Source organism: Haliotis rufescens, unplaced genomic scaffold (assembly GCF_023055435.1).
Source record: "Haliotis rufescens isolate VD_foot unplaced genomic scaffold, xgHalRufe1.0.p SCAF_2, whole genome shotgun sequence".
In the NCBI taxonomy this organism is placed as follows: domain Eukaryota; kingdom Metazoa; phylum Mollusca; class Gastropoda; order Lepetellida; family Haliotidae; genus Haliotis; species Haliotis rufescens.
This window is the reverse complement of record NW_025963890.1, coordinates 56,603,849-56,616,312: the sequence shown is the minus strand read 5'-3', so window position 1 is coordinate 56,616,312 and position 12,464 is coordinate 56,603,849. Positions and strand designations below refer to the sequence as shown.

The window sequence follows — 12,464 nt, the reverse complement described above, 5'->3', positions numbered from 1 at the left end:
TACTCGTTTCAAAATGGTAATAACGAAGCATTAGTATGTTCCAAAACAAGTCAAGTATGGTAACAGTATCGATGGTAACAGTTCAGTTCCAGTATGGTAACAGTATCTATGGTAACAGTTCAATTCCAGTAGAGTACAAGGACAATTTCATAAGGTAAGAGTACACTTCTATTGTACAGTATCACTATTTTAGTGTGTATGGAAACAATACAAGTACCGTACTGTATAAAATCAGTATGCTGACCGTACAGTTTCAGTACTGTTTAAAACAACAGTTTCAGGACTGGTATTCTAACAGAACAGTTCAAGCATTGTAATAACATGTGATGGTACCATGTCCTAGGGGCACAGACACTTATTTTCCTTATGTCCACAACAGTAAATAGTTGTTTGCATTTTACAGACAGAGAAAGATTCTGCATTTCACTGAAAATATGCCTTATCTGGTTTTTATATCTTTCTCAAACTTTCATGAGTTGTTAACGGAAATTTCTCCTGACAACATTTTTTTGTTATTTTTTTTATCTTGCCTCTTGGAATTTTAAAATTTGTTTGAACAAGAAAATGAAAAGGATTGGCCTCATCATTGTTGGATATAAGCAAAGAAAAGACGCAGATGCTGAAGCAGACCTATTTCAATGTAAGTTAGTGAGTGAGTGAGTATGGTTTTACGCCGCTTTTAGCAATATTCCAGCAATATCATGGCTCGGGACACAAGAAATGGGCTTCACACATTGTACCCATGTCATGATTCGAACCCGGGTCTTCGACGTGAGGAGCGAACGCTTTAACCACTGTTTCAATGTAAGAGGGACTTGTACAGGGTGTACAGTAAGTTAACATCAAACAACTCTTGTTGCAAGCATGGCTTTACCTTTGTGACTGCTGGAAGGGAGAATATTTTTAAAACTCTTTTATGATTATCATTATGATACTGTTGTTTATAGGTTTAGAAATATGGAAATATTTTGAAAGATATTATTCCCATTAAATAAAAGATACAGACATAAATTAAATGTAGTTATGCTGTAATATACATTTAGTATTAAAAATATAGTATCAAGAGGTATATTTTCATTCATTTTAAAAACTCATGGTCATTATTGTTCAATATAAAAATGATCTTTCACATTGTCCTCTGTAGAAGAACAATTTGGACACAAAATCTTATCAAAATGAGAATTTGGGATTAATTACTTTCTCTCATAAACTAACAAATTAAATACTTAAATATTATTCATATAAATTTTGACTGACTGACTGACTGACTGACTGAGTATGGATTTACGCCGCTTGTAGCAATATCCCAGCAATATCACGGCGGGGGACACCAGAAATGGGCTTCACACATTGTACCCATGTCGGGAATCGAACCCGGGTCTTCGGCATGACGAGCGAATGCTTTAACCACTAGGCTACCCGACCGCCCCTATAAATTTTGAAAACCACATTCTACCAATCAAACATTTTTCCATGAGATCTTAAAGTGTGCAAAAATATTCAATACAATTTAGTGGAGACCAAATCTAAAGTATTATCCGGAAATGTGTTGGCATGAACATTAATGTGTCAAGTTTGGTGTCAAAAATTTATATTTGTGAAGAAATATTTAATCTAGAAGATAAATACATAGAAACTTTTGTACACATATTCAAAACAATTAAATTCAGTCTGTTTCAACAATCCAAGACGATGAGGAGGGACAACTTTCACTATTAAGAGAATGCTTACTGAAAGAAGAATAATGCTACAAGTATTTATTCAGAGATCAATATATACTTCAGGATAGACAATCAAAGCAAAAATAAATCCATGAAAACTAACTCTACAAAATAACATTCGACACCAAAATGAACAGCTTTCTGTGAAAACTTTGCATATGACAATCAACAAGAATAAGCATGTTTACCAAGTGAAAGAAATGATTTGCATACATTTATTTTCTATACAAACCAGTATTTGTGCAACCACTCACAACTTACAGCACGAAACAAACATAAAATCAGGTAGTTATTTCTCTTTCATGGCAAGGTAGTTACCTCCCCTTAGTTATCAGAGTTATCACCCTTCATGTCCATTCTCTCTATCATGCACAGTTTATAGCCCCCATATGGCAACACTGTTTTGTCGAAGAAAAACTCTTAATTTCACATATACACAAGTTGGTAGTATATGATGGGTAGTAAATATCCCAGAGTGATCTCCCTTGACATGAAGAACGTTAACCCTTTCTCATCACATATGCCTAACATTTCTCGCCTGACTTTCAGAGTCAAATAAAATCTATATTGCATAGAAGATAATAAATGTCTAAATACACACTGTGGAACATCTATAGGCCAAATCCACTACAAACACAAGTGATCATTCCCAGGCAACATCGTAATATATCATCATGTCTTGATACTTACAAACAAGTCGTAAAACGCATTATCATATGCTTATTTCCTGTAATTCCATGCCCTCGTCAAATGCTTCGTGTATATCTCTGTGGAATCTATTTCGGTGGATAATCAAAACTGGATACTTTGATGTTTACGTTTTTTATTTAATTGAAATAATTGATGTCAAAATTGAGTTGACGTTTTTACACCTCATATCAAATAAAACCATGGTTACTGATATTTATGATACTGTTTAACATTATTAAACAGCTTCTTCATTAAATTAATCCTGCAGAGAAGATTAATATAAAATTTACAAATTTAACAGAATGAATATTTTGTGTGAGACGGAGTAAAAGCGTTTTGGTATTGTGATATAGAATATTATATAAATATACAGATTAGGTCACTAGTTATTAGAATACCATGATTAGTAAGGGCATGGAATTGTTTTTAAGCAAAGTTAACCATGGCAGTGGCTTGTAGAAAGAATCGAGTCCAATTTAATTTAATAATTAATTCTAATAACCACTACCAGACAATAACACTTGCTTATTGGTACTGTCAAATTCAGGATAACAAAGAGTCCAACAACCGTTGCAAAACACTATACATTTGCTCACTAAGATAGAATATTACAAATGCAGTTTACAATAGCATATTTCTGAACAGTGAACTGGATTGGTTTGGCATATTTTTTTCAAATAATCATTTTCTACAAAAACATCAACAAATCTCATTGCAAATGGTATCATCAACACTACACATAATACTGTTCTTTGGATTTTTAACATTATTGACACTAATGATAGAAGCATCAAACTAATTTGTATGAGGTAACCAGGATTGAAATTGGTTCTTTGTTGCCTGTGACAAGCAATTTAATGAAGAGGCCATTGGTTTATGAAATCCTAAGATAAAAAATGAACACATCTTGTACATAATATTATGTAAAACTTGGAGCATAAAGACAATGAAATTAACAAGATCACGTCATTATAGGAACAGGAACAAGTTATCTGAGTGAATGACGATGTTTTTCTGGTCATTTAGTAAAATATATCCTAAGATAATGAAATTAACAAGATCACGTCATTATAGGAACAGGAACAAGCTATCTGAGTGAATGACGATGTTTTTCTGGTCATTTAGTAAAATATATCCTTGCCATTGTCAAAATGTCTGTCATCCAATTATTTCTCATTCACAATTTATAATTAACTCTGTTTAACATCTGCACGTGCTAATTTTTTCAGGGCATTCAAAAGGCATATAGTTAGGAGGAAAAGACCATATAATCAATTCAATTCCTGGTTATCTCTAGATGATTATGATGTTTTGAATAAATATAGGTAAAATTATTAAAGCTAAGGGCAAAATTGGAATATATCTGAAATGACTACTGAAAATCAGAAATTCAAATCAGATTGACCCAAAAAAGTAAAACTGTTTGTTTTGAGTATTTTACAAGTGAAAAGTACCAAGATTTCTGGGAAAACATGTGATATTTGATACAACTATGAGATCACCCATTGAAATAAATTAGAAACCAGTACATATTTAATGCTATCAAATAACTGTGGTTTTGAGCAGTGTTCGAAATAGCTACATGTCTGTTGTCCTGCGTTTTGAAGAGGATGCATCTATAGTAACATTGAGAGTACAATAAGTTTAGAATTCAAAACCATGAATGCTAGTGAATGAATCATGCCAGATGATACACATATAGTCATCCTGTTTATGAAGAAACTATATACAGTGCTTTAGAGCTAGCTATTCATTGTTTAATCCGATACTTCAGTGGCTTATATATGGTTTGTTTTGTGAGATGATACATGACGGCACTGTATAATGGGCTCTTAGCAGAGATTTCTTATGATTATGGAAAAGGTGTTGTCAATTCTATTTTATTCAGTCAATATTGTGTGCATACACAGAATTCCAATGTCCATAATGACTTATTTAGGTCACATGTTCATTTGAGTCTTCCAGCCTTTGGGTATGACTTGATGACTATCATTAATTCATGAGAACCATGGTTACATATGTAGGTTATTTCGAACACTGCTTCTGATAGGATGAAACAGGATGGGAGTATATATATATATATGTGAATATACATATATATAAATGGCCAACAATTCTAGTCAATACACAATATATTGCACTGGAGTCACGTTTATTTCTGAATATGCTATACTAAACCAAACTTATTGCAATGATTTTTTTCATATGATTAAAGTATTGCATGTTATTTTGCATTGGTCATTTTAGCATGCATGCATTTATTCTGAATTTAAAACGTCTACCAATTCTATAAACTACTTCTTTTGCTTGAGAATTCTTCATTGGAAGGTTGTTTACCTCCGATGTAGAAGAGTCCAGGTAAGGGGAGGTAATCAAGTTCTGGAACAGGTTTTAATGGCAATTTCTTTGCTAATGTTGCCATTTTGGTTCTTGTTCCAGCAAAACGGTGAATGGCATTGGTGATCTGTACAAGATGTATCTATCATTGTTTAATCACATGCTGAAAAACGGTGCAGTGTGTGAAATATGTCCTGCTACGCTGTGGGTAACACAGAAATCTTCCATATCAACTGATAGGAAAATTCCACTTGAGAAATAACATGAGAAACACGACAATATATCACAGTTGTTTGAATGAGAAGATTAACAATAAAGTGAATTTCACATAATATATAAGTATATACATAATTTACCACTGTCATGCAATGTACATATGCAATAATGGGTTTCAAATATGTATAACTGTGCTGTGTTGTCGTTAATTGCTTGACAACAACATATTTCCTGAAATTGACAAGTGAATGCTTTAAATCCATCCAAGCCGGTTTCACGGCAAGAATACAAGTTGCATGACATCGTGTGCCAGGGAGACTCGCTATCAAATTTGGCCCTATTCGGCACAAACACATCCAAATAATACCGAATTCCACATATGAAATCTTTAAAACACCATGGTTTTCTCAAACCATACACACAGATACTCTTAAAACATCAGAACCTTGGGTATGGAAACTCTCCAAAATTATTACAAAACATCAACAGCACACAACTCTTGTCCTTCGCAGGATTCAACCAACTGAACACCAACAAACATCCTGCACTACAAGCCATCCAAACTGAGGCTGATGACCTTGACTTCTCCTCCTGCAATCAGGAATGTGTAAACTGATAGGCTGTGAAATTCCGAGTAGGGTCCTGGATATTATTCATTTCTGGCATAGTCTTTAGTGAGAGGTTCACGTTCTGCTCCAGGGGAATGTTACATTCACTCTCCTGAAAGAAGACACAAAAGGACAGATTCAAGAAACGGTCAAATGTACCACGCGATATGTATGCTTCTATTCAAAGGGGGGCGGTCGGGTAGCCCAGTGGTTAAAGCATTCGCTCGTCACGCCGAAGACCCGGGTTCGATTCCCGACATGGGTACATTGTGTGAAGCCCATTTCTGGTGTCCCCCACCATGATATTGCTGGAATATTGCTAAAAGCGGCGTAAAATCAAACTCACTCACTCTATTCAAAGGTTGGAGTTCAGCGGACATATCATTTCTGTTAAAAAATAACCGTGTGAGTGAGCTAGTATGGTTTTTAGATCCTTTTAGCAAGATTCCAGCAATATCATGGCAGGGGACACACTTTGTACCAATGTGTGGAATCGAACCCAGGCCTTTGGTGTGGTGAGCAAACACTTTAACCACTAGGCTACCCCATGATCCTTGTTACAAATTAACCTTCTGCAGACGAAAACCAAAAAGAAGCTATTTTGCTTGCTGTTAATCCATCAAACAAAGACCCATAATTCTTGAGATGGTGTCACATGATATGACACACCATACCTTTTTTATTTGATTATAGGGGGCACGGGTGGCCCAGTCGTCTAAGGCGCCGCGATTCACTGTGCAGAGTTGCGTCCCTTCGACACGCCAGAAACCTATGATTGTGGGTTCGAATCCCGGTTCGCCCCGATTATGTTTCTAGGTTTGTCAGCACCATACCCGTGCTCGTGGGTTTCACCGAAGTGGTAAACGTCTGAGACCTGCATCACTTCGGGCTTTCCTCCAACATTAAGCTGACACGCCGCAATATAACTGGAATACTGTTAAAAGCGGCGTTAAACCCAACTCACTCACTCACTCAATTATTTGATAATCTAGCAATAAGATTCTGTATATTTGGTAAATATTTGGGCATAACATGGGATGGTGCAATTCTCCTATCCAAAGTTCCTTGCAGTCAAACCAGAACCTCTGCCATAGGCAAGTGAGATCATCACATCTTACACAGTTGATTCAACAAATTGCGTATGTTTTTCATCCATTTCACTTATCAAAAGTCTACACATTTAGATAAACATATGTCATAAAATAATTTCATAAAACATTCGCAGAGAAATTATCCTAAAACATGAAAACTTTTTCCATTTATCAGATTTATCCATTTTTCATGGGTCCACGTGCCGTCATCAAAGCCCTATCGACGACTAGCAATACAGGCACTTTGAAGGATAAGACCTAAATAATTATCCAAAACAATATGTTAAGTGCCAAAAGGTTTGCATTGTGCCAGTTTACCCTGATTTCAGAAGAAGAGTGTTTGTTTACAAACAAGAGTGAATGAGTGAGTGAGTTTGTTTTTACACCGCTTTTCGCAATATTCCAGCAATATCACGGCGGGGGACACCAGAAATGGGCTTCACACATTGTACCCATGTCAGGAATCGAACCCAGGTCTTCGGCATGATGAGCGAACGCTTTAACCACTAGGCTACTTAACCGCCCCTTACAAACAAGAGAACTGACTGGTCCTGTGATATGCATATTTAGTTTGTGGCAGCGGAGTAATGCTAATGGCATAACATGGGGTCAGGTCATAAGAATGAATGTTAAATCTGGTTACAGTGCAAGATTTTATCATCTTTAAAGTAACAACAAAATTGATTACATATTTGATTAGTTTACAGATACAAATGGGCATTTATGGTGTCCTACTGTGTTTTGAAATTGAGGTAGTCTAACTGTACATTAGACACCTCTTATTTTAATGTGGAACAGAGCACTATAGCATACAATTATATACATGTATGCAATTCGAATGGTTTATTGTTAGCCACTGGTATACACATATGCGTAGGCTAACGACAGATCGATGTTTTCATGTAAATTTTGAGGTTTCAAATGGAAGTTAATACCTGATTTTGACCAATCAGAATCAAGCATTCTCTACTGTCATGGTAAAAATATGTTTTTTCTATATTTTGTTGTTAGCTTTTGATTCTGGTAGGTTGATTTGTAAACTGAAAACATAGAAATTTTATTGTGTTGAGAAACCAAAGATCATCCTCAAGGTCCATTCTTAATTTGCCCCACAGATCTTGCCCCAGCTGCATAGTGACTTACAGCACCTGAGATGATGTGGCCACCTGTGGCCCAGAGTACTTGGATGTGCTGAAAATTCACAGCAACATGGTAACTTAACAATGTCAAAACCTCAAATTAGTCTAGATCTGGTTGACAGCCCAAGGATCAAAATCAGGATAAGTCTTGGAAACAATCAGTCTTGCAGATAAGGGACACAGCTCTGCACAGCAAGTTGTATCACCCAAGACCATTGGACATCACATGCCCCTCGTATACAGGGGCTTGCTTCAACCATGACAAGAGTGCTCACCCCTTCTGAGGACTGGTCGCTGACTCCACATTCTCTACATGCTCTCCAGCTGAGTAGACACGATTTTCCTTTGGGGGAGTCCGTGACCAACGTGAAGTCGAACACCCGAGGAGTGGGGCTCGGGGAGCGCGGGATAGGGGACGACTGTAATTCAATAGATTCTGAAAAATTAGATGAAGGTGAAGATACAATATGGTGCTGGCAGCCAGGACACAAGCAGAAGAACAGCAGGTTGGAAGCAGGGAGGTAGCAGCGAGCCTTGATGTGGGTAGGGGTGGTGTCATTATGTTTGGAGACTTAGACTATATTTGTGGATTTTGGCAGGTTCCACAATACTGTTGGGAGACAAGGTATAAAGCTAGGGAGTTCACAGATGATATATTTGAGGTTCTAAGAGTCTGAAGTTTTCTTGGAAGGTTGATGAAATTATATTTGCCTGGAGGTTTTTAGGTTAAGATCGTTTCACATCACAGGTGCAAAACGTGCCAGGTCTCCTCAGAAGGCAGAGCAAGCTTACTGCATCCAGATGGCCTTTAGTCTTGCAGACCCTGAACCATATTATTTTCCTTTCCATGAAGCCCTTACTGTAATAAAGCACTAAATGAAGCCAGTCCAGATTTTCCACAGGTTCTGAAACTCCCATCTCACTGGAGCTCCTTTTCAAGTCAAATGTTGTTGCTTGTTTCAATCCAAACATATTTATTTTCAGACACTAAGCATTATGAATTACAGGATTTATTTTGTGACATCAACAACATAGTTGTCAGGAAAATTTAGTCCAGGTCTTTGATATATGTTAGGTCCATATGCAACATATTTTATACCTTAAGATGCTGGCATTTTCAGAGCTTGATAAAGTTTTGGAAACACATTATGAAGACCCACATTCTTACAAATATGATATTGTTTGCATTACTATCGTTTTACACTTCATTTCAAATCTAGATCTTTCAGATTCAGTCTTGATTCTGGTAGAGCTCTGACATGTCCTGTAGCTGCACTGAAATCATGATCAGTATCAATACCAGTGATGAGATTAGTATTGATATTGCTATATGAAGGCTTCGCATAGGCCTATAATTGATGCAATCCTGTCTCGTCCTGATTGTTTTCAGCTATGGGTGATGATGCTTATGTCACGCTGACAGATCATGTGGATTTAACAATGGAAAAGATGTCTTTATCATCTTGCAAGTAAAAACTTATGGATTGTTCTCTCTCAGGTTGGGGAATAGGCCTATTATTATTGCTGGGTGTAGGGATTGTCTGCCTGGAGGCTGGGAGATCGGGATTTGTATGTGAGGTGGCTGAGGCATAAGAAGTCTGTCAGTCAGATGGTTAAGACATAATATTTCTGGTGACATAATTTATAATAACAGGTGACAGGGCGAAAGAAAATAGTTCTGTCTGTCAGTTGCCTGTGATGTAGCGTTGTTGTTTTTCAGGTTGCTGGGAGATAGGGTTTTGTCTGTCAGGTGGCTGGGAGATAGGGTTTTGTCTGTCAGTGGCTGAGAGATAGGGTTTTGTCTGTCAGGTTGCTGGGAGAAAGGGTTTTGTCTGTCAGTGGCAGAGCGATAGGGTTTTGGCTGTCAGTGGCTTGGAGATAGGGTTTTGTCTGTCAGGTGGCTGGGAGATAGGGTTTTGTCTGTCAGTGGCTTGGAGATAGGGTTTTGTCTGTCAGTGGCTGAGAGAAAGGGGTTTTGTCTGTCAGGTGGCTGGGAGATAGGGTTTTGTCTGTCAGTGGCTTGGAGATAGGGTTTTGTCTGTCAGTGGCTGGGAGATAGGGTTTTGTCTGTCAGTGGCTGGGAGATAGGGTTTTGTCTGTCAGTGGCTGGGAGATAGGGTTTTGTCTGTCAGTGGCTGGGAGATAGGGTTTTGTCTGTCAATGGCTGGGAGATAGGGTTTTGTCTGTCAGTGGCTGAGAGATAGCGGTTTTGAAAGTCAGTTGGCTGAACGTGTGGCTATGAAATAGGGGTTTTGTTTGCCAGATGGCTGAGAGATAGGGGTTTTGTCCGTCAGGGGGCTGGGAAATATGGTCCACATAACCAGTCATGTCATCAACATACAAGTGCAAGGATTGCATTTCTGAATATTTAACAAACCCAGCACATCATGTGCTATTACCTTTGAGTATCTAAGACCTTTTTATCTGCATAGCCATAGTGATGAATAGAAGTTAAATGATTATGAGTTTTGGTTTCATAAAACCTAACTATATGCAATAACAAAAGGTTATTATTTAATAACTATCATTAATACATTTTTATTCTGTAAGACTGCAGAGAATCATGTTCAGTTGTTATTTGACGTTTCAAAACAGCATTCATCATCTTACTTCTCACATGATCAGATGAAAGTGCATTTCTTCAGTGTGTTCTTAATAGACAAGGCATGCTGATTGTCAAGGGGCCTCCAATACACAGGCATGTTGTGCAATACAAGTGTTTAACATATTTCCAGTGTTTCTAGCAGTATTTGTGCAAGAACGGAATGAACACTTTTCACTGGGTGTGCGGTAACAGCATGGTGTATTTGAGCATACATTTTAAAAAAAGCGTATACTGCACCAAATGTTACAAATTGAACACAAAACTCAACTTCAGCAAAAAAACATTTTCACAAACGCTGAACTTTATGCATACATAAAGTGACACTTTAGCATACATTCAACTTCAGCAAAAAATTGTACACTCCCAGCATACATTTATATTTCAGCACAAAGTTACATTCCCAGCAAACACTATTACGTGTAACAAAAGCTACATTTAGAGCATGTGTATTCAGCTTGGTGGAAGGTTACACTTAGGCCATAATAACAAATATTGCTCAAGGGAAAGCGGAAGCGTCAAGCTGAGCAAGCCATACAGGCATATCAAGGATGATAGCAGATGGGGAATGATTTGGATGATATATCACACCATATATTTCATATAAGAAGACAATAAAATATATATATAATCTTACACTTCACATTTAAAACCAATATTTTATGCATCCTATGTCTAGTTAGTGACTCAAATAGCTTCCTGGAGTCTATCAATATTGCCTTGAAATATGACTGCACAAGATTAGGAAGTAGAACATTTCTGGACTATTTGCATTTTATGAAGTGTAAACAAGTATGGAAAAATATGTTACAGATGTTTGGATACAACACAGCAAGAATATTTCATAATGATATACATATAGAGATTGCAGAGTAATGGTACATTACATTTTTAAAAGTGCTGCCAAATTTATTGGTTATTTTTTCTGGGATCATGTACTCCAGTTTCTAAAGCCCAAAGGTTTCAAAAGAAATGTTAAAAACATACAGTTAGACTAAATCACTGTGATTAGTTTGTAGAAGGATTCAAACCCCAATATGTGCAAAAAGGCAATATTCTATTCTTGATACCATGTACTTCCTCAAAGATCAAAGTTCATAATGATTAATGCAGAAATGACCGAGAAATGTACAAAAATGATATTTTCAATATGGCTGCTATGGTGGCCATTTTTCAAACAGGATCAGAATTCTGTGAACAGTTTTTAAGAGTGTACATCACCTTTGGGCTAAACCTTGCAAACGTTTGGAACCAGTATTATGGACCTATTGGTTTCAAAGGAGATGTTGAATTTGTACAATTTTACAATGGACAGACAATGCACCCAAAATAAGCTCACTTGAACCTCCTTAGTTAAAGTGGTGAAAAGGCCTGTTGATTTCAGAAACTTATATGAGTCTGAACTGTCAACCTCATACACATACCTGCAATGTTATTCCCCACAGGGGCAGAGGACGAGGTCAAAGTTCGCCTGTCCTCTGTCCCTGAGGGGTCTGTTTTCCCAACAGGACTGTTGGGGGCATGTCCGTTTCTTGCTGATTGTTGCTGATTGGCTGGGGAGCAGTCATTGTTGTTATTATTACTGGGTAGTCGGATGGTCTGTCTTTTCCTCTTCAGGAATTGGGCAAAGCTTTTTTTCCACGGAGAATTTTTTACACCAATCTTTTTCTTGGTGTCGTTGCTTGGCAAGTTTTTTGAATTCCTACCTAGAGAATTCTGAAATGAAAAGGGAAAAGATTTTCGCCTAATAAGGTGCATGCAACACATGCCTTATTAGACTGTGCATTTTGATTTGCAATATACCCACATGCCAGGAATATGGAAGAGGTTCAGGGAAGAATTATATTCAGTTATAGAGGCAGAAAGACAACCATAAGGATGGAATTTTTAGAAAATGTTACTTCAATATGAAATGAATTCATATACCCACGGAACTATAAGACCTTTCATTACCTGACAGACTTAGAGGGGGATAGACTCAAACATGTGCAAGAAAAAAATGAATTTAACAGAAACAAATTCTGCATTCACATTTTTAATGCACAAACCACACTAATATC

At 37.1% G+C, this 12,464-nt stretch overlaps 1 protein-coding gene across 5 annotated transcripts in view; it reads right to left on the bottom strand.

Annotated features, from left to right (window-relative positions):
- Positions 1-853: 853 nt before the first annotated feature.
- Positions 854-12,464, bottom strand: part of LOC124141191 (serine/threonine-protein kinase MARK1-like) — a 267,102-nt gene continuing 255,491 nt past the window's right edge. For 3 of the 5 annotated variants that reach the window (XM_046509131.2, XM_046509137.2, XM_046509145.2), the window contains 3 exons: positions 11,829-12,120; positions 8,078-8,238; positions 854-5,684 (listed from right to left, as the gene is read on the bottom strand). In XM_046509131.2, the coding sequence (XP_046365087.1) occupies positions 5,562-5,684; positions 8,078-8,238; positions 11,829-12,120 (576 nt within the window). In that variant the 3' untranslated portion in view covers positions 854-5,561. Of the gene's footprint in view, positions 5,685-8,077; positions 8,239-11,828; positions 12,121-12,464 lie in introns of those variants that run through there. The other 2 variants (XM_046509152.2, XM_048400211.1) reach the window with 2 other exon arrangements.